Source organism: Lissotriton helveticus, chromosome 3_1 (assembly GCF_964261635.1).
Source record: "Lissotriton helveticus chromosome 3_1, aLisHel1.1, whole genome shotgun sequence".
NCBI classification, from domain to species: Eukaryota; Metazoa; Chordata; class Amphibia; order Caudata; family Salamandridae; genus Lissotriton; species Lissotriton helveticus.
This window is the reverse complement of record NC_136061.1, coordinates 1,724,106,131-1,724,128,337: the sequence shown is the minus strand read 5'-3', so window position 1 is coordinate 1,724,128,337 and position 22,207 is coordinate 1,724,106,131. Positions and strand designations below refer to the sequence as shown.

The following is a 22,207-nucleotide window of genomic DNA, read 5'->3' as shown; positions in this document are numbered from 1 at the left end:
GGCCAAACTTATGTAATTCCTCGGTGGAGTTCAACGTAAAAATATTTACATAAGCATAACTGTCACTCTATGCGATCAAACAAAAATTGTCTCCTCCCCCGATATATATCTCTCCCACGCAACTCTTTCCAAGTGACCTTTGTTTTCCATCTCCCCATTTATCTTTTTCTCTCCCCGTTATATTCGATCGTCTCTTTCCAAGCTTACCATAGCTGTCTAACTTCCTGTTTCGTTTTCAGGGCACTTTCCATTGTGTTACACCAGCTACCATCTCTTCTCTGTGTTAATTCCCTTATTGATGTAGCTGCTATCAACGCGGTTTTACATGCCATTCCAAACTGTGTTTTCTGTCATTGGACACTTATTATTTCTGCCCATAATGCGGCCTAAAAAGGTCATTGCAAATATTTGAAGAGTGACTAATATTTCTGAGCCAACACCCATAATGGTTTGCGCACCCGCCTATACAACAATTAGCATTGTGAAAACCACAGCTTCCTCATTTCTTCCCAGAGAATCTACACTAAGGCGTACACTAGCTGACCTCAGACATTGTGCAAGGTCAGATAGACTGAAATGAGAAATAGGTGTAGTCAACAGGAAAATATGAGTCCAGGAATTCATAAAGTAAAATAAACATTATGAAGAAAAGACAGGCACCACAGTTGAATGAAGTGGGTTGTGAAAGTGAGTTGAAGAAGCACAGATAATGTTCAAAGTGTGAGATAGTCCCTCTTTAAATCCGGGTCCAAAACAATATTGTTAGTCGCTGTCTCTGGTTCCAGTGAGATAAAATGTACGAAAAGAGATGTTACCCAAAACAAAAAATGTATTTCACAAATGTGTATCAAGAGCAGACATAATGAAGCTTGAGACTGCTTTCGGAGATGTGGTGTGCCTGTTTAAAGGAATCTTACATGGGGACAGTGGTGTCCTGTCAGGCAGAATGCAGCGGTCATGCATATGGTCCAGAAAACAAGGCCCTCTAGGTAAATTCTAAACAAAAAGAAGATATAAAATTCTATCTTTGTAGCTTGGAGGCTCAATAAGTGTAATCTAAGAAGCTCCCTTAAACAAATCCAATGCATACCGGCATTGGCCAATGGATGTACCTATCCATACATTCAATCAGTAAACACACATACAGGAGTGACTGGGACATGTTTATGTATTTGAAAAGTTTTATATAGCGCAAACATGACCCATCAGTATCAGAGCGCTGTACATATAGCAGTCAAGTCATACATACAGGGAAAAGAGAGCAAATGACACGCAAGAAGGAATAAGCAAGGAGAGATACAAATACAATATACCAATCAGCCTGGCAGATCCAAGTTTCAGAGGTTTCCACAGGAAAATAGTCAAGCAACTTCAGGACTACTAGTGAAGGAATCTATTCATCAGATGCATTTTTGGATCTTCTTTGAAGGAGGTAGTTGAGGGGTTTGTCCTTTATTCTGCTAACATTCGCATACGTATGGTTGAAGGTGGGCAGGTTTCTAGGCGTACTATTGGGAATGTCATGAGACATCTCCTGCAGGATCTCATTCCTCATGTATGGGAATGTACATAGTTAAGATTTCCGCACTGGAGGATTGGAGCTAATTTCGCAAATACGCGTTTCTTTTTCTTTTCCCGTTTCTTTTTGACTGCAGGGAAAACATATTCCTCTACACTCTCAACAAATATCAAAACGACAATTACTTTTCCCATATTGAAAGAGCATTTACTCCAGCCCTTTTCTGAAGTACCTTTCTTTTTAAGTTCAAGAAAATTTTTATTAAAGTAATTTCAGACAAAATGAACACAATAAACCAATATAAATGTTACATAAGATCGAGCACTAATACAGTAAAAAAATAAAAAGAAAGAAAATACAATAATGTCATTGATGGCAAAAAACCATAAAGTTTGGTAGAAGTCATAAAGAAAAAAGGGGGAAATAAAGGAAAAACGACTGAAGGTGCACAGTAGACTGTAAGTATGACTGAGAAGCATTAAAAAAAAAAAAGTATACCTATAAACCATTCAGAAAATTGAAAACAGTAATATGAAATATACAATTTATAAATACAAAAATAGAATAAGATACATGAAGCATATGGAAGAATCAAGAGGTCTTCATGGAGGTTTGGGAACTTCCTGTTGCAAGGGAGATATTGGCAAAGAGCGTCTGGCGCTTTGTTAAACAAGGAGGTAACAGGATCCCCCAATTCCTTTCTTTTTTTCGCCAGGGTTAGTGGGTATACAAAAGTAGTGTCTAATCTGTGATTATAGCAGACTGCGTACCACCAAGCCTGATATGATATTTTTGTGAAGTCTTTCCAGTTTTTGGTGATTTGTTGAAAAGCAACCGCTAACAATAAATCAATAATTCTTGTACGCAGTGTACACTGATTCCAAATAGGAGAAGCACTCCCCAAGAAAATGTGTGAAACAGAAAAGGGATGTGTGGAGAATTTTTTTTATTGATCTCTGACCATACTTGCAACCAAAAAGTGCGAACTAGGGGGCAATCAAAAATCATGTGGAAAAGGTCTGCACGAGGCGTTGAACAGGACCAGCATGAATCTGTGGAATCTGGAAACTGTTTGCTGAGAGTGAGTGGTGAAAGTAATAAGCGATTGTAAATAAATAATAGTGTCTGAGTCGCATTAGCAGCTCTAGAAGACTTGCGCAGCTTCAACCAGATTTTGTCCCAAAGATCAATGGGCCAGGAGACGTGTAAATCTTCTTCCCAATTCTCCTCCGTCTTAGTTTTAATACGGGACGAGGAGGAAGTTAAAAGAGAAGCATACATTTTTGAAGCTCTGGCTTTTTTGAGGAGTAAAGGCATACTAGAAGGTTCTGGGTAAACAAGAGAAGGAGAAGCAAGGTATGCAGCACGGGCCTCTTGAAGTGCAGTGATTAACAAGGCATATTTAGTTCGGAAAGAAGGAGGAAACTTGAAGGAAGAGATAGCGGAGGAAAAGGAAAGGAGTCGACCTGGATGGTATAATTGATGAACCCATATGAGACCACGAGATCTTCATGCCTTCCAAAAAATGGGCCTATTATTAATTAGGATAGAAATATTGTGCCAGATAGGTTGCTCAAAAAAGGATGGGATAGGCAGACTAGGAAGAATTTTAGACGTGTGCTTGAGAATAGGAGTAGATACACATTGTGGTTTTCGAGAAAACATAAGATAGTCTTTAAAAGAGAAGGGAGAAATGAAAGAGCTCTCCAGGTCCAACCAAAGAGGAGATGAGGTGGTAGAATCCAAAAGCCACCTAGACACTTGATGTAGCAGGAAAGATTTATGGTATAGAGAGAAGTTAGGAAAGTTCACCCCACCCTCCGTTTTAGGACGCATCAGTTTATTCAAGGACATGCGAGACTTTTGTGATCCCATAGAAAGGTAGAGAGAATAGAATTAATTTTTGGGAAGTATTTTGAGGGGATGGAAAATGGGGTGTTGGAAACGGTAAAGAGGACGATAGGCGAAAGCATCATCTTGATTGTATCCAACCTCCCCCACCAGGACAGATAAAGAGGATGCCACTTGGAAGTAAGGGTAATTAGTTTCTGAATACAGTCGTCCAAACAACCAGTGACTGTGCCCTTAAGAGATGCCGTGAAATTAAGTCCCAAGTATTTAATAGACTCGGAGTTCCATGAAAAGCCCGAAGCAGAGAAATCATTTTTAAGAGTAAATTTCGTAAGGGGTAAGATCTCGCACTTGTCCCTGTTTAATTTGTATCCGGATACATGAGCAAAAGGAGTCCACCTCAGTTAAGAATGCAGGGAGGGAAGAACTGGGTTGGGAGAGGAACAATAGGACATCATCGGCATATGCCGCCATCTTAATGTTAGTTTGCTTGAAGGTGAAACCATGAATATCATTGTTCTGGCGAATTCTTAATAGGAAAGGCTCTAGGGCAAGGTCAAACAAAAAGGGGGAGAGAGGACAGCCTTGTCTAACCCCTCTGTTAAGAGAAAAGTAAGAGGATAAGCCGCCATTTGCCGAGTGAAGTACCTTTCTGACCATTTCCACGATGGGAAAAGTACAGTTTGTAGACCAGTCACAAACGAACAAGCGATCCCTATCTTAACACCAGCTTCCCACCCCTTGCCTGGGATTTCTCCACATTCTTGAAGGGAAATCCACAGCAGTGAAGCAGCTTTAAACTTGCCAGGAATCTGTTTTGTGAATTCCTTGCAGAAGTTGTATTCGGCAGGAAACCTATTTTAACATTTGAAAATATATTAGCGAATAGGTCCAACCGTATTTAGAAAGAAAATAAGTCAAGTGTTTTTAAGGACGGTCTAATAGAGGTATCTGAATGCACCACATTTATAAATTATTTGCCTGAAATTGGTGGTTCGTGGTTCCTTTGGTGTTCGTGACAGCGTGTACAGCGTTGTTGACGGAGGTTCTAGTTGGAATTGCGTATAATATATATATATATTCCCAGCTGATATTTATGTGGTGATGCATATTGAGGCTGTTATGGTATAGCTTCCTTTGATGTATATAGTACTTTCCTGCTGCTGAGGTGGTTATGTTATAACTCCTAGGGCATTTTGTGATTTTTATTGATAGAGTTATACGAGCTCCTTACCACGGCATATAATAATTGTGAGGACTGACCCTGCAGCATAGACCTCATCTAAGCGATGTGGTACAATATGAACCTGTGCAATCACTGTAAACTGAGCTGCAGCTCTTCTGTTTAGTTCGAAGTAGACCTGCGAAAATTGAAGTAAAAGAAAAGCAGAAGGGAAGGCAGATGTTTGACCATTTTCAAAAATGACTGGACATATTAAACACAGACCAGGGTCACTGGACCTGGCTCAACATCTTATGGTTTTAAAGTCAAAAACTTTGGAAACTTGTTTTGTGACCTGTGAATATTGCTACAGCTAGCTCAAATATGTCAGGCGACTGTTGAGGAGAGAACCCACTCCCCTCCCTGCAGTGCATCTTAAAGGCTCACGCTGACATCTCAGGTCAGACACCGTGGGTGTGGCAGGTCTAGATGACAGTATTAATTAAGGAACAAACAGATAGGAAACCTAACATGTTAAAGAAATATTTCAGGACGTCCTCAGAAAGGCCTGGTATAAGAGACAAGAAGTGTAACCCTTCACCCCACCCCCCCACGTAACTATCACTATAGCAGGCTTGTGCAAGGTCGAGCTATGGTGAGAAAGTCTCTTCCAAGCCAGGTTAATGTGATTAATATAGTCATGTTTAAGCTGACTAAGCACTTTCTAGCCACGTGTGATCTGTTCTTATTGGCCACCCTCTCAAGCTTGTCATATGATTCAGTCCGTCTTCTTTATGTGAAATTAGACTAATTCTTCTGATACAGTTCGATAAACAGTATGATGTGAGTTTTACCCAGACGTAAAAACTAACTCCTATTTGAAAGGGAATCATTTGCTGGTTAGTTGAACAACAATTGTCCTATTTGAGTGCGTGTCTAGCGCAACTGCAAACTGTCATTTTGCAACTGATCAATTTTAACAACATGCTACTGACCAGGTCGGTTATGTAACAAAGTCATTGAGTCAGAAACTCAACAGACGCCATCAGTTAGGAAACGTCCTTCTCTCAGACTGCCACCCTACAATTACAAAGAGCAGTGAATCAAGATTGTAGACCTGTGTTATATAATTAACAATAGAAGCTGGCGAAGCTCCGGATTTTTGGATTAATCAGAGAATTGGAGCTACTGAGGTTCATCAAGGAGATGGAATATAATTTGTTGCAAAGCTAGACATACCCACGTGTGAGCATTTATAGGTCACCAAAATATAACCGCCCTGTAATATATTTAGCCTGTAATACTTTATGGATTGCTCTTAATATAATATTGTGATTTCAGGCTACACCCTTGTTGTGTATCATATGCTACAAACAGGGATGGTAATCACTACACACTATGTCAAATGCTATCTGATTTCACGGAGCAGTAGGAAATAAGCTTTCAGAAATCTTTCAATATTATTTTACAATATTTTCTCCTTTCTAAAACGATTGCCTCTTCAAGGATTTCTCAAACAGTTAACAATTCAGAGATCTGCCAGGTACTCCTGAGCATACCATCAAAATACTGTTCTTTGCACAGGCACAAAACCTGAAGTGATTCGTATAGACCAATATTTAACATATGTGCTTTTTGCAGAGCGATTTAAATGCTACAACTAGAATGTTTCACATCAGTATTTTGTGGTTCTGACGAACTACAAATTTGATGATACTGAAGAGAAAAGACCATGTACTACACCGCTTTTTAACTAGGGCCGGCATCCTTATTTCTTTTTATTTTATTTAGAGTGTTTTAGAAAGCGTGCACATGACCCAAGAGTATCAGAGCGCTGTACTGAGGTTGAATCCTTACATTATTTATCGGGTTTAAACCATTAGTTTATGCCAAACCAACATTCCTCCTTTTTAGTTTTCACATTTATGATGCTTGTGCTATTAATGATGAACATACTGTACTCTCTACTTACTATAAGGGATTTGGGTTAGCCATTTGCTTCTTTTGATCTATAACCTTTAGATATTGACTTGAAACATTGTACATTACATCTTGAATCAGCCCAGATAAGTATTTTAGTTCCCCAGTTTTTCTATTGGCTCTTTGGGTATATCCTTAATCCTATATTTGAATGCATGAAGAACTATTTTACATCTGAACTTCGTTGGTGAGCAGACCAGTAACACTTGGGAGCAAGCGTTAACAAAAGCATCTGAAAAATAAATGATAAAGTAAATAAAGTGATTAAATTTTTCCGTAGCATCCATTTGCCAGATGCCTTTGCCTGGGGTTGTAGCCAATAGTTTTGATGTATTTATAGCTTGCACACACTCAATCGCCATGCCAAACAAACAGCATGCCTACTGGATTTGCCACTGCTTGTTATAAAATGCTGATTGTTATTTAATTATCCTCTGGAGGTTCCACATAATCTCAACTTTATGTGGGACCTAACTATTTATTTTACTCTCATATACTCCATTCCAACTTCTATTAAGACCACATCGACGGCTTCAGTTTTCCAAGATTTTTATTATAATACTAGTTGGCTACTTTGCCTTTGGCACTGAGCAAAAAATGAAAAACACTTTGCAAGCAAAGAAATATCCATGGATAATTGGATACTGACAATGGAAGCTGTTCAGAGCAAAGACAGTAAAACTGGAAAAAATTGGAAGAGTAAGCACCAATAATAGAACTATTCCAAAGGGTCCCTTTAGGAAATAGAGAGGCAGGGCCTTCCAAGGGTGGGAACCACGACTCTGAAAGTTGAACAAAAGTAAAGAAAAGTTACTTTCAGATGTTTCAGAGACCCATGCTTGGCTATTTGAGGCAGATTAGGCAGACTGCTGATACAGTTCGTTGTAATTTACCATTTTCCCCTGTCATCTGGTTTTTCATGGTTTCAGTGCAAGGGTGTTTAGGGCTCATGGGTTTCCTTGAACAGCCCTTGACCACACATAGATTTCCGAGGGCTTTGGGCAAATTGCTTCCTCTGTAGAGGATGTGGCCTAACGGCTAGGGCAGTCGACCTCAAATCTGGGGAACCGGTTTCGAGTCTCTGCAAGGGCTCGCAACATCCTGTGATTCTGGGCAAATCACTTAATCTCCCCGTGCCTAACAAAAATGAATGTGTCCTCATGTAACGCAACTGGTGCTCGTGTAAAGTCCTCTGATACCTTCGGGTCAAGTTTGTGGTGTATAAAACTCCAGAAACCAAACTGATAGCAACACAACTATTACTGATATTTAATTCCTCATTCTCAGTTACCTCTATAATTGAAATAACTGGGAATGAGGACCATGGCCCGAGTCCAACATTTTTGGCAAAAGACAGTTGTCATCACTTATTGAGAAATCAAGTTTTATTAAGCATAATGCATTGAAATCATTGCATATACACATCAAGATGCCAAAATTATAAGCATCAAGTGCTATACTTGGTCAAACACAAATCAAAACGATAAAAAGCATAAGTTTATGATGTCCTAAAATCCAAGCCTATGTAGTAGATTAAAGTTAGTAGAGGATTTTATTATGGTAAATTTACTCATTCCTGAAGTTGATAAAAAAAAAATGCGGATGAAGAGCTGGATCCTGTTCTCAGACCTTGTCTGAAACTTAGTAAGTCAATTGAGGGAAAATGACGACCAACAGTTTAGGGCTTGCTAGGATTGCCTACCTTGATTTTCATGTTAGATTCTTTATCCCGTTCTAAGTCCTTAACAAGAACTTTGTGAATTGATAGTTAAGGATCGTATCTGACAGATCAAAACATACTATTATTGCACGCCTACATGAACGAATGTTACACTGAATAAAGGTGTGGAGTAGTAGCTCCCTCCAGTCCTTCATAAGGACTGGAGCTATACACACAAGGTGGATTAATTCTTGCTTTGCCAACCCACATAATCTGCCATTCATGATTTCACTATTCCTAAACCATGGTATAGTATGGTATGGTTAAGTGAAAGAAGATGACTAAATCGAAAATTCTGTATTTTTTTCTTTTAGAAAGGATGAATGTTCTATTCCAACGTATGGCTGGTCTTACAACTGATACAACAATTCAGGAGTATCCTTGTGTTTGTTCATTTTGTCAGTGCCTCTTTAACCTGGTTTAGTGCGTTTTTTCATCACACCACTCAGTAATCTGGTAATGATGTATAGACGACTCGCATGTCCCAAAGAGACTTTATCTAGAGTGATTGCAGAGAGGTTTTCAAGTACGTCCTTGCAGTTTAATGTTCCTCGCCTTTTTGTCATTTCAGACCATAGCAGTTTGTTAAGCGATTTTTGTGTTGATGCTCTTTATTTGTCGCAGCATGTTATGAAGGCCTCCTGTCTGGCTATAGTTTGTTTGAGTATACAAAAGTTCAAACGTATCTGCATTGACAACGAGACTTTCCGCAATGCGAAAAAGAGCCTATAGGTTTTGGAGACTATATTGTCAGGCAACGTTGAGTCAGGACCGCACATCGCTTCAATTCCAGAAGTTAACATTGGGAGCAATTTTGCAGATACATTTTTCATCATTTGTGTCAGGGAAATAACCCTAAGTGTTTTACATAGTTTGAAATGCTGCTGTGAGTGCACATCCTTTCGCTCTAAGCTGCCGCTTTTGGAGCAAAAACAAACTTTTGAAATCGATGATCACCTCAAGATACTTGTACTCATCCATTTTCTCAATTAGTTTATCTTGGAGAAACCATTTTTTATTTCTCCTAATTTTATTTTAAATCACCATAACCTTGGTTTTTTGTAGGTTTATTTCCATTCCATTTTTTAGTACAGTGCTAGAGCGTAAATAAGCCTTTGAAGACCCACTTTGGTTTGGCTTGCCCGTATAAAATCATCTGCCTATAACATGTTAGTTAGTGCTGGCCACAAAGCTTGCCGGCGGAACTGGGGAGAGAATTGACAGCCTCCAGGTTGGAGGTCAGGAAGGCCCGAAAAAGACTGAATAATTGACGCGCTAGAAAGCATCCCTGCTTCAGACCTATGTGGGTGTTGATTTTCCTTATTCTGACCATGTGTTGGACTATAATAATTGGATGGCTCTGAAGAGGGAAAATAGTATTTCAAATTGAACCAATTTTGTACATAACTTGTTTTGTTGGACACAGTCAAAAGCAGCTTTGCATTCTACAAAGTAAAGATGTAAGGATAGTTGCTTCTTCACCTGTTGGTCGATGGTAAGGGAGAGAGCTAGAATGTTGATAGAAGTTGGTAAAGCATGTTTGATTTATATGAATTATTTCCTTGTCAATTGCCCACATTGTTGGGTCTTGCAGAAGCAAAGTGGCAAAATATTGGGCTTCATTGTCGAGAAGCATTATGAGCCTGTAATTCCGAGGTAATGACCTATCGCCCCCTTCGTAGATGGGGCTGATGATAAAGCCGCTCTAGGAATTTGTCAACATCTCACTCTGCAGTATGTTAAAAACTGGGGACAGTTTGGCAGCCCAGAATCGTGGATTGGTCTTATAAATAGCTTGAGGAATGCTATTCGGCCCTGGTGCAACATCATGGGGCCCTTTTGCTATGTCCCATACCATTTCAGGCAATAAATACGATTATGAATCTTCTTTCAAATTTGACCCTGCTGCGCGAAGAGCAATATCCAGAACAGTATGGTTACTTGAACCCAAGTTGTTCTCATCTTGAACTCTGAAGATGACATTCGATATGTCTGGTGGTGGGTTTGATTTCTTATTTCCTAGAAGCCGGCAGAAATGGGATTAGGAAAGGCTACCCATGTTGTTTCAGCAATCTTTGAATTGTTCATAATGTGGGAACTTCTCTTCATCATGTTAATAATTGGCAGACATTTGTTGAGTTATGCTCCTAGCTAGCATGTAGAACTTTCACCCAAAAGTGAACCTCACTTTTAAGATTTACATTCATCTTTGAATTAGTTAGGACTGCTTAGGTTGCTTGGATAATCAGCAGCTTCACTTTTTGGGGGATTTTGGTTTCCTGGTTGAATTACATCGGTTATGTACCCTTCACAACACCATTTTTAGGTAGGCAATTTTCTTTCCCTGTGTATTTATTAGGGAGGCGCTCTCCTCTTTGTTCTGTGTCTTGTGTCCACATCAGCGCTTACTGGTTACAAAGAGGAAATGGAAAGCGGTTAGGATCTGTCCCACGTCCCCAAATCTTAGGCATAACAAATGCAGTAGTCTCCTCCCCACCCACTTTCACAACAGCAGCTTTGTAGCACAAGTCCATGCACCACCTCCACAGCCTGTCATTCCCTGCACATGGAATAGGCAGTTGTGTAGTCACCCTCACTTCACAATCACTGCTAAAACATGTGGGACTGGACAACTGTCCACCTTTTATCAAGAGATTTCAGAGGTGATGGGATCTCTGGAATAGGTAAGACCACAAGTTTCAGCAAACACCCGCCACATTTCTTATCACTTGTCAAAAACAGTAATTCCTCCACAAGACCATGCTAAGGTATTTGAGAAGGGCTTTATGCACTAGGTTGAAACTAATTTATTCGGTTCACATGGTCCTGTCCCTCTCCCAACTCCTTTTTATTGTTTTCAGCAACAGATAACTCCTAAGATACAACCCCTAGATAGCATTTACTACAGAACAGCTGATCTGTTAAAAGGCACCTTCCGCTTCCTGGAAAAGTAACCTTGTATCGTCAGCACATGTGTATTTGGATACAGCAGCGCACCAGACAAGGCCTACAAATCTATACTACTATTATAAAGAGAGAACACAATCCTTTGAGCCAGGTAAACTCGGGAACCACAGCGCCAATCAAAACACCCAATACATCATAGGAAACGTCAGGGTAAGCAGATGGACATAGGCTATATACCATAAAAAATATACCTTAGAAGGGCAAAGTTCGTTCTTTCAGAAAGTAGTCCCTTGGAAGTAGCGCCATGTCTGAGGTGGGCGTGTGCGTTTTATGCGTGCTGACATCACAATCACGGGTCCGCCATTTTAGTAAAGTAGTAAAGTGCTCAGAGAGCGGACAGGAGCGTGGCCAGAAGAGGGCAGGACAGGAGCGCCGAACCAACAGACTCCGGAGTCCGACATGCCAAGAGCGGACAGAAGCGTGGGCAGAAGCGGGCAGGAGCGCTAAACCGACAGCCTCCGGAGTCCGGACAGGAGCGTGGGCAGAAGCGGCCAGGAGCAAGGAAACGGGGGCAAGGAAACAACACCCTGCGCACGTGATGCTGGTGAGTACGCTCTGCTGCTCCCGCTGCTGGCCGCTCTGCTGCGCGTCTCCTGCAGCGGTGCTGCCCCCAGCCCCCTTCTGCCACGGACAACGTCGGGCGGGCTGCTATGCTGGTGAGTACGCTCTACTGCTCCTGCTGCTGGCCGCTCTGCTGCGCGTCTCCTGCAGCGGTGCTGCCCCCAGCCCCCTTCTGCCCCGGACAACGTCGGGGCGGGCTGCTAGTTCTTTATATTAGTGGCTCTTCCCCACTTCAATAAAAATCATAATTATAAATGCACACTATTCATCAAACCCATTCACAGGCTATGATGCTGCTCTTGCATGTCTTTATATGTTTGTTATCAAAGTTACAAGAAACAGGATTTAATACCTAATCTAGCCCTGTGTGGGGAGAGCATACTGATCAGCCTTATCCCATTATGTCCATTTAAATAGTGCTATGAGGATGGTGGGGGAACTGTGGCTATTTCATATCATGCCAATATTCATCTCATTTCTTTAATTTCTTGCTCTTCCAATTATGGTGCATAAATTCTGATTCGCAAAATACTTCTGTCACAAAGTTTGTCCGCCTCTGAGCTCCTATTAGCGGCAATCGGGACAAGAAACCTAGTTTCCCTCCCTATTCTGTGCGCTTACAAGCTTTTTCAGAAAATACAGCCTGGGCCCGATGCTGTGGCACTCTAATAACCGCTGTGAACGTACAAAAGCCCAACACATAAGACCTTCAGGAACTTATACACCTCTTCGTTTAGCTTCATCACATGACCCGTACTCACAAATACATTACAGCACAAGCTGTATCAAATGTTATCAAGTGAAGTCTACTTAAACACTGACACCTAAACAAAGACCTTCGGTAAAAATACCCTGCTTCTAGGACATTTCACGATGAGACATTCACTGGTGCATGCATTGTGCCGTCGTCTGTCCCACAGTGAATTCAACATATGTGTTTCCCTTTATTCTGTCTGCTTTTTTCCTTGTTCCGCTTCTCCTGTAATCTCTATGGTTTTGGAGAAAAGTGGCTTGGTACCCTTGATTGGATCAAATGTGGGGGTGGGTTGTAATCTGGTTGGTTTTTTTGTCCATGCTCTGCGACCCGCCTCTCTTTTGCAGTGTGAGGTTTTTTCTTCTAAAATCAGGAGGAAGGTCGGGTCAGTGGGAACTTAACCCTGCGTACTCTTTATTTTATTTTTATTGGGGGGATGGTGGCTACCCCAATGCCCCCATTCATGTTTATTTTTAAAGTCTGTACCTGTTGTAATGTCTAATTTAGGGATGCATTGTAGGTGATTAAATGACCAGCACAGTGGTGTGCACAGCAAAGGTCTTCGTACCATCTACCTTATGCATATGGCTCTTGTGAGTGTGTGCAATAGTAATTACCAAAATAACAAAATGCAGTAAGTCCATCAAAAGTAGTTCGAAGGGGCTGTAATTAAGAACATACAAATACGTCAAACCAATCAAAGTGACAGCTCACACTCCATTTTTGTACAGTAGAGTAGTCATTCATCTACTTCATTATGTTGAGCTTAGTGAGAATAAACTCTTCTAAAGTATCATTATACTATTAGAGAGACCACATCATTATTTTACAGAATGGGGCCAAAAAAAAAAGATTTAAAAAAAGCTTGTAGTACAAAATAGATTAGTTTGTGTCATCTATGCGCTAAACTAAAACAACCCTATAGAGAGAAAAAGGCCCAAGCTACATTGGATTGCAATAGACCAGCAAAATCATGCATATGGGTCCTTATGACTTGTCAGGAATGCTTTGAACAAAATAGGACCAAAACGCATGTTTAGTCTTTTTCCCCACAATCAATGCACCAGCTTTCTTTGATCACGCCGTGACTGCAAAATGCCTCTCCCAAAGTATCAAGAGGATACATTCTGAAGTAGGTCTCTAAAGATACGAAGGGTAAAGTTTTAGAACAAACTTTCCCAAAAACTTGGAGGAGCGGGGAGGAGGGAGGGAGGAGGAGGGGGGAGGAAGGGGAGGAGAAGAAGATAATACTTATTGCAAATTTGAGTTGTGTTTTACATCATATTTTTTTAATTAAAAAAATTATACAGTTTGTGCAATATAATTGTATGTAGCGGGGTTTTTAAAAGTGTATGTTCTCAGGAGCCTCTATATGTAATACTATTGCATTTGTCGTTATATTTGTTTTGGGTATTATTTTGTTCTTTCAAACTGGGCTCCTAGCATGCTTTTTCTACAATGTATTATATAAACTAAACTAGCATGGAATTTGACACGGCAATTGGGGACTGAAAATTTGACTTATTTCAAAACATCTGTAGTCCAAAGAGTATTCTATTATAAATGAGTTGATAACTAGTTGGTATTTTCAAAACTACGATTAACTTTATATCCACGTGAAAGTGGGAAAGAAGGACATCTTTCTTCAAGAGTAAACATCATTGTCATTTGTCTACGATGATAGATAGTAATAGTATCAGTGTTTTTTTATAATTTTTATCAACTGCTGCTTTTAATACTGTGTAATAATGCATTTTTCTAAATATTTTAAAACAAGATTGCATTTCATATTGTAACGGCTTTTATTAACTATACAATAAAATAATTATTACTGCTCTTAGCTAGATAGATTTGGTTCTTGGGAAGACTGACAGTGCTCTCATATCCGTTAAGTAAGACAATACCTCTATGTCACTAGGAAACGCCTCGCAATGGGTCATTAACATCAACCCATGGAAGTGGCAGAATTACTGCAAGATTTAACTGTAACGGTTATGCTTGCCTGAATAACTAATACGGGGATTCCACATAGTAGCATGCTACCCGCATAGAGTGTGTTTGGGCGCATCGAGCGGGGTAAGGCGCTATATATACACACCCCGCCGCACTCAACCAATTACCTGGATAATAAAAGTGTTTCCCCTGAGCTATAGTACCAAAGTGCCATAACTTTATCGGACCCACTGTCACTCGAGGAACTAAGGGCATTAATGAGCAAGAATACCCCGTCTGTCACCTAAACACAGAGTGCTCGGTCACGTCAGTTGACAGACCGGGGCCCACGGATACCTCGAGAGCGCCGCGCCAACTGCCCCGCCCCACGCAGCGCGGCTCGCTCTACCTGAGGAGGAAGCCCAGCTGACAGACGTGCAGGAAGGTCCGGCAGCGCGGGGAGGACAGCAACCTGTAGGAGGTGAAGTCCGACAAGCACAGCTCCGACTCCTCGTCTTCCCGGACGGCGGGCGCCTCCGCGGCCTCCTGTCGCTCGTCCGCCCGGTACCAGCCCCAGCTGAAGAGCTGCACGGAGACCGAGGAGAGGCCGAACAGCGCCAGCACCAGCCCGCCCCAGTAGTAGCGGCCCTCGCTGAAGTAGCTCCCGGCCACCCACAGGTCGGCGGCCATGTCGCACAGGAAGGAGCCGGTGCCGAGCAGCGACAGGCACAGGTCTCGGAGCTGGAAGCGCTCCGGCGGCAGGGAGGCGCTCATGGCTCGGGTGCTGCGGCCTCAGGACGGCTCGGCGTGGCCGGTCATGGCGCAGCGTCTGTGCTGCAGGCCCGCTCTCACTTTCGCTGGAGGGGGTTAACGGGAGCGGGGCTATGCGGAGGCCTCATATTACCGAGGTCCGCTACAAGGCACCTTGGCGTCAGCTCTCACTCTTAGAGTAAGCACGGCGAGGGCGGGCTAGGCCAGGACGAGGGGGGTGTGGGCAAGCGACGCCAAGCTCCATGGCTCCTCCTCAGGTCGCGAGGAAGCGCCCGTGTACTATTATCGGATTATGGCACCGCTTCCTCAGTGCAACTGTGTACACTTTATAACTCCTTGTCCCGTATTTGAATCGACAAGAAGAGAATCGCATCTGTCTATTGTGAAGGACAGTGGAGTTACAAAGACAGAGGGATTCCCCTGGCCTAAGGCACCCTTTTCTCCTAGATCGTGGGCAATTTGAGAGTGGGGGGAGGGGCATGGTGTGTGGGACCGCCGTACGTCCTTTAGCGTGTGGTCGACTCGGTTTCCCCAGTCCTTTCATGTGCAATTAGAAGAACCTCCCGTTCCACTTCCGTACTAACATATAGGGTAGGCCGTGCAGATCATTAGAAGAAAAAAATATATATTTAATTTGCAGGATCGGTGCATGGATTTGTGGGGGTGCCAGGCAGAAAAGGAACACGCGAGGACGCCCTCATTTTCATATGATGAAACATCGTAGAAAGCGACAGAACAGGTAGTTGCATCAGTTAATAATTCGCTGGCATCGTTCAAACAACTTTCCAACAAGCTTCTTACATAGTGTAGATATAAGTAACATCGATGCGCTTATAAAGAACCCTAATAAAATAAAAGTGCTGTTTGAGTGGAAATACATTACTTCTATCAAAGTAGGTGGAAAAGCTTGTCCTAGGTCTACCCAAAACCTATTATTATTGCAGTGATCTTCTCTAAGGAGCTATATAGCGGGTCTTCAGGGACTCTGAAATCCTCCCTTTATGCCAATGAAGTCCAAAGATCAGGCATCTGGTTTTCAATAGCGATGGAGCACTAATAGAAAAGGATAGTCACTGGATCAAGTGAGTGAACTCTAAGTGCCACAGCTATCATGCACAGGTAGGGTGGTTGATATATTGGCAGGCAGAAGCGCCAAAGACTAGACCACAACCGCACACTTAGAACCTAACCACAGCAAGTAATCTCAAAAACAGTTTTTAAGAAACTCAACTAAAAGAGAAAATGGGGAAAAAAGGCTCACCAATTTGTGGGCAACTAAAATCTGCCATGAGCAAGTCACTGAACAGAAAGATGTAAATTAAAGCAACAAAACAAGAGGAACTTATAATAAATGGTGTGCAGATTACACTTATAAGAAAAGGAAATCCAGCAATGTGGAAGAAGTAAGTTTGTAGTAGTGACATTTGCCTTCCAAAATAAAGTTACCGCAATTGCACAAAACAAAAAGTTTAAGTCCATTTCCCTAATATGGAAGAAGATGCTTGCAAAATTGTAAAGGGTCCTGTTGCTAGCCTCCTATTTAGCGTTAAACCATGGGGCATATGTATCAAAATTCCGATTTGCGACTCAAAAAGTAATTTTTTGCAAATCGCATTGTGAGAATTGCAAATCGCGATGTAAGTTGCGAACTTTCTGCGATTCCTTAAAAATCGTAGAAAATTCTGAGAATCCCATTTTTTGCGATTCCCTAATTGCGAAAATCGCAAATAAGAAATCGCAGATGTAGGGATTCTGCAATTCAGGTGCAGCTTGATGACATCACACCCAGGAAGTGGGAGTTATTAGCTACACCTGATTGTCTGAGGCAGAGTCAGAGGCAGAGGAGTGAGCACAGCATTGAAACTGCTACAATGGAGTCAAAGGACAAACAGAAGGACCAGGAAGGTGCAGAAAGAAAAAGAAAACACACATTTAGTGAAAGAGAGCAGGAGGTGCTTATTGAGGAGATGGTGTGCAGCCATGAACTTCTATTTGGTAAGAAGGCACTCTGGGCACCTGAGTCCAGAAAGAGGAAGATCTGGCTGGACATACAGGGGAAGGTCAATGCAGTTGGTGTAACCCCGTGCATGGTGGAGGAGTTAAGGAAGCGCTGGTATGACATGCGCCAAAGGTCGAAGGAGAAGGTGGCAGCCAGGCTGACGGAAGCCAACAAGACCGGGGGTGAAAAATCATCTGCCACCTACTCAACACCCCATGAGGAGTTAGTGGAGTCAACCCTCCTACCCGAGAGCGTCAGTTATGTGGCTGACATAGACAGCTCCGACCCTGCAACCACCAGCCAAGGTAAGATGCATGCCAAATGCAGCCGCACACATCACCATCCCATACATACAGTCAGGCATGCACCAAACACAAACTACACATATCACTCCGGTCCACTTTTTTCAGCATACACAGCAATGCATGATGGGAGATGTAGTCAGATGAATAACGGTGGGTCAATGAGACATAGCAATGTTAACGCAGTATGTGAATTCATGTAAAGGGGAAAAGTCAGAGCAGTTAGCCAATACAAAGTGAGAAAACTTTGAGTGAGATATTCAGACAATGTCACAAAATCATAACTTACCCTTTCCATCCGCAGCACAAGCCAGGACACAGGAAGACAGCGCAGAGTGCGAGGAGTCTGAACATTTGGATGACCAGGCAGATCATGGGAAGTCAGACGAAAACACAGAGGCCATGCCTGTCCCACGTAGGAAGCGCACCATTGTGCCACCACTGGAGGATGAAGCACTGGCCACAGGGGAGGAGGATGTACAGGCAGAGCCAGGGCAGCGTGTGACCCAGGTGCGTGAACAGCACACACTCCAACATAGGGAGTGCGAAGCAGTGAGACGCAGGTCAAGGGCCAGGACTAACTCTGCCACAGGCGAAGATGCCACAGTGTTTGCAGGACTTGAGGGCAGCATGCTGCAGATACAGCACCTGCAACAGAAATCTATGATGTCCATTAATTGTCAGCTGTGTTAAATGAACAAAAGCCTGCGCTACATGGGGGAGGGCATCATGGGCATGGCAGGTGCCATTCTTCAACTCTGTGCAACATTAAACAGGGACCAGGCAGCCAGGCACCAGGGCTAGCCAACGTTCAAACATCCGTCTGCACAGCTACACCAAGGTGGTGAACTGCCTGTGCATTACCACTAGCCAGCTGACACGTCGCAGCGTCCGCATGCAAGTGGAGATGTCCCACTGCTAAAAAAACACAGTGAAATGAGGGTCAAGAGGGCCTATATTTACTATATTTACCGTCCCCGATATCCCAAAGGCCTTATATTGAAACTATGATCTACAAAGGGGAATATCTGGGTCATAAAATAAACAGGTGTGTCCTGAAACAAAGTTATAGGCACAACTAAGAGACTAACCGCTAACCAAGAAGAGTAGCTAGAGGCTGAGAACTTATCAGCCTCTGGCTACTCTTCTTGGTTAGCTGTTAGTCTCTTAGTCTTGCCTATAACTTTGTTTCAGGACACACCTGTTTATTTTATAACCCAGATATTCCCCTTTGTAGTTCACGATGTCCCACTGCTGCCACGACGTTGCAAAAGGCTTGGCGCAGGTCACCACTGCCGTTGAACAACTGCAGACAGTAAACACAGATGGCCCAGCACTCATGGGCTCGGGAGAGTGAGGAGATATCTAACAGGAGCAATATCACCCCACCAGTTCCAGATCCAAGAAGGCGCAGTGGGAGACAGGGTTCAGCACCTGTGGACCCAAGGGAGGGCAATCAGTCCCCAGAACTGGCAGCAGCAGTCCATCCCAGAAAGGGTGAATTTGAAACAATGAGTCACGCAAATGGGTGAGGCAACCCATTCCTACAAGACTCCAGGCTTGCCTGACTACCTGCACTGTGGACCTAACGTGCTATGGACAGCGACACCCATTGTGTTGGTCAGACTGTGTGACCAACTTCCATCCTGTATTTAAAGGTTTGAATAAACACAGATCTGTTACAAAATATATATTGCCTCATGTCCTCATTACTCACCTAGAAGTAGTTCTGTGTGATCTCAGCACGTCTGATCTCAGCAGCTGCCCCAACTCCAACTGCTGGTCTGCCAGGGGTACCTTGGGCCATCATCGTCCGACGTATCAGTATCACTCAGTTCTATTGGGCTGCCTTTTTTCATAGCTATGTTGTGCAGTATTGCACAGGTAGCCACAATCTTGCAGCAGGTCTCAGGGCTGTATAGGAGTGCTCCTCCGCTTTTATGCAGACACCGGAAACGAACCTTCAGGATCCCAAACGTTCACTCTATTACACAGCGCATAGATTTGTGTGCACAGTTGTATCTCTTCTCCCTTGCTTTGGCTGGATTTAGATACAGGATCAGGATGAAGTCCCGCACTGCATATGCATTGTCACCTGCTGGGATGGAAACAAGAGGTGAGTCAATGTCCCACCCCCCAAAGATGTACTGTATGTAGGGATGTGTGCCATGCATTTAACTAGCAGGTAGCCCTCCCCAAACTTGCCAGCATTGAGACTTATGTGTATCCCACTATGTCCAAAGATGAAAGAGTCGTAAGTACAGCCTGGGTATTTAGCTACAATGTCATTGATGATATGTTTGGCATTGCAGATGACCTGTATGTTCAGGGAATGGTATGATTTACGGTTTCTGAATACATATTCATTGGTTGATGGGGGTGTGAGGGTCACATGGGTCGCATCTATGCAGCCAATTACGTGGGGGAATCGTGCAGTCTGGTAGAAGTCCAGTTTTGTTTGCTGTAATGCCTGTTGTGTGCTGGGGACTTGTATGTGATGTTGTAGCCTCTGTACCATTGCATCTAAGAATGCATGGAAGAAGCGCGACAGACCACTCTGTGAGACCCCACCTGCCACTGCTTTCACCCTTGAAAACTCCCTGAGGCCAGTAGGTGCAGTGAGCACAGGACCTGCACATGGGTGGGAATGGTTTGTGTCCTGCATGTTGGGTGTTCCAGATTGGGTTTCAGCTTCAGGTCTAAAATGGTCTTTGTGTCCAGCCTGTACTTCTCATGGATCTCCTCCTCAGTCTGCTGGAACAGAGTGATGCGCGCTCTGAAGATCGGTTCCTGTCGCATCCTCCTCTGTGCTGCTGAATTCGCAGCCTCCTGGCTAACATTTAGCACTGCCATTGTGGAAGTCCCTGTTGCATTGTGAGCCTGTTTATATAGCTTGCACCTGTTTACCACCTGCATTGACTTAGTGGTAATATTAAAGTGCAAAATTGCCAATTTTTGAAAATCGCAACTTGCAAAATGTTCATACATTCCTTTGCGAATACTTAAATTGCGATTTCTCAATTTGCGATTTTCGCAGCCTGCGTGTCGCAGAATGCGAATTCGCAGAGAAATTCTCCGACTTCGGGCCCCGTAAATTAAGAAATCCCAAAAATTGCGATTTCAATTTTTATTTTTTATTTGTGATGCGAAAATGTGTCATACATCACATTTCTCTATTTCGCGTTCGCAAACCCAGTTTTTTTTATGATTTGCAGCGTTTGTGAACGTAAAATTGTTTCATATACATATGCCCCAAATTTACTCAGGTCCTCTGGTAAAACGATTGGCTTTTGGTTAAAATAGATCATTGAGTGCAAGATCATTTCCTTTTTTTGTTTTTTTTTTCAAATTTTTTGTTTATTGCAAGAAAAGAAACCATTCTTTACATACATATGCAAAAGAAAAAGAGCATCCAGACATAAGTATTTGCATTAAAATTCAAACGGAGGAATAGAATACATAAATTCAAAATGTTTAAATCATAACCCAAAAGCAAGTACAAGGGCGGTTGATCTCTTTAAAAAGATACAGAAATATAAACATGTCAAATAAATGAACCCCACATTTTTTCCCTCCCTTTCAATGCCTTGGGACCCCTTAGTTTTGCCAATGCTATTTCCATTGTATAGATTTCATTGATGAGACTCCACCACTCCATTACACAGGGAGGTTCCTTAGATATCCAAGTCCTTGCTATAGCTAGCCTGGCACATGCAAAAACTATTGTTATCAAATCCTTCTGGCTGCTAGTAATATCCTGGATATCGAGCAGTGTTACATGCGCCGAGAGTGGTAGGAATATTATTTGTTTTATTATTTAGGACCGTTATTATACCTTTCCAAAACATACCAAGTTCCGGGCATTGGTAGAGCATGTGTTCAATGTCAGCCGCTTCCAAATTGCATTTAGGACATTTAGTATGCTCGCTAGCGGCATTTCCAAGTGCCCATCGAGCAATTCTTTGTGGTGTATAATAAATTTGACTCCCGGTTCTGTAGAATTGCAGCCTTAAGTTAGAAGATTGAACTACTTGGTTTATTTGCCGAAGTGATCCTGCAATCTGATTCGAATTGATGTTGATTCCTAATCTATTGGACCATTTATCCACCATTTTCTCACAGTCTCCTATCCTACCACAATTTAAATGCCCATAACTCTCACTTATGAGCGATTTAGTTCGGAGTGCAAGATCATTTCCATCATCCACAACTTAGTCAAGTCACACCACTTGTGACCTAACCAAAAACATTTTTGTCCTTCCAACCAACAATGCAAGATAAGTCATGCTGAACTTCGTAGCCGCCTACTCACATAGGCTGAAAGATTGGCACATCCTTCCGATGTGAAGTGATGTGCATACAATATTTCCCCTTCTCCACAGTGCTAAGCCATCATTCTTTTGAACACTCACTCCATATTCTCACCTCCCACGGGGACAGTTCTAACTGTGCTGCTCAAAAGCAGCAATTTCCAAAGACCGAGCTGTAACTCTCTGAGGTTTAGGATTATTTGTTGTTGGAGGAGGCACACATCAAGCTGTGCCTGCCAAGGATAGCACACTGACATTCTGCACATGACAATGAGCTGGCTGACTTCATTCGAATGATTAAACTGATTATGTGCACACCAGCCCTAAGACTGCAGCAACCTTTTGAGTTGTCACTTACTTCTGGCCAGCCTAGGCAGAG

The 22,207-nt window shown here is 42.6% G+C and overlaps 2 protein-coding genes across 2 annotated transcripts in view; one reads left to right on the top strand and one right to left on the bottom strand.

Moving 5' to 3' along the window:
- Nucleotides 1–17,824, bottom strand: part of XKR8 (XK related 8) — a 106,164-nt gene extending 88,340 nt beyond the window's left edge. Inside the window, exon 1 of the mRNA XM_078682507.1 lies at nucleotides 14,856–17,824. Coding sequence (XP_078538633.1) covers nucleotides 14,856–15,220 — 365 coding nt within the window. The 5' untranslated portion in view covers nucleotides 15,221–17,824. The remainder of the gene's footprint in view (nucleotides 1–14,855) is intronic.
- On the top strand, nucleotides 17,089–18,547 carry LOC144823731 (uncharacterized). Its single transcript, XM_078682508.1, has 2 exons — nucleotides 17,089–17,521; nucleotides 17,823–18,547. Exons 1-2 carry the CDS (start codon nucleotides 17,089–17,091, stop codon nucleotides 18,209–18,211), a joined length of 822 nt encoding a protein of 273 aa, XP_078538634.1. The 3' UTR covers nucleotides 18,212–18,547.
- The last annotated feature ends 3,660 nt before the right edge of the window (nucleotides 18,548–22,207 follow it).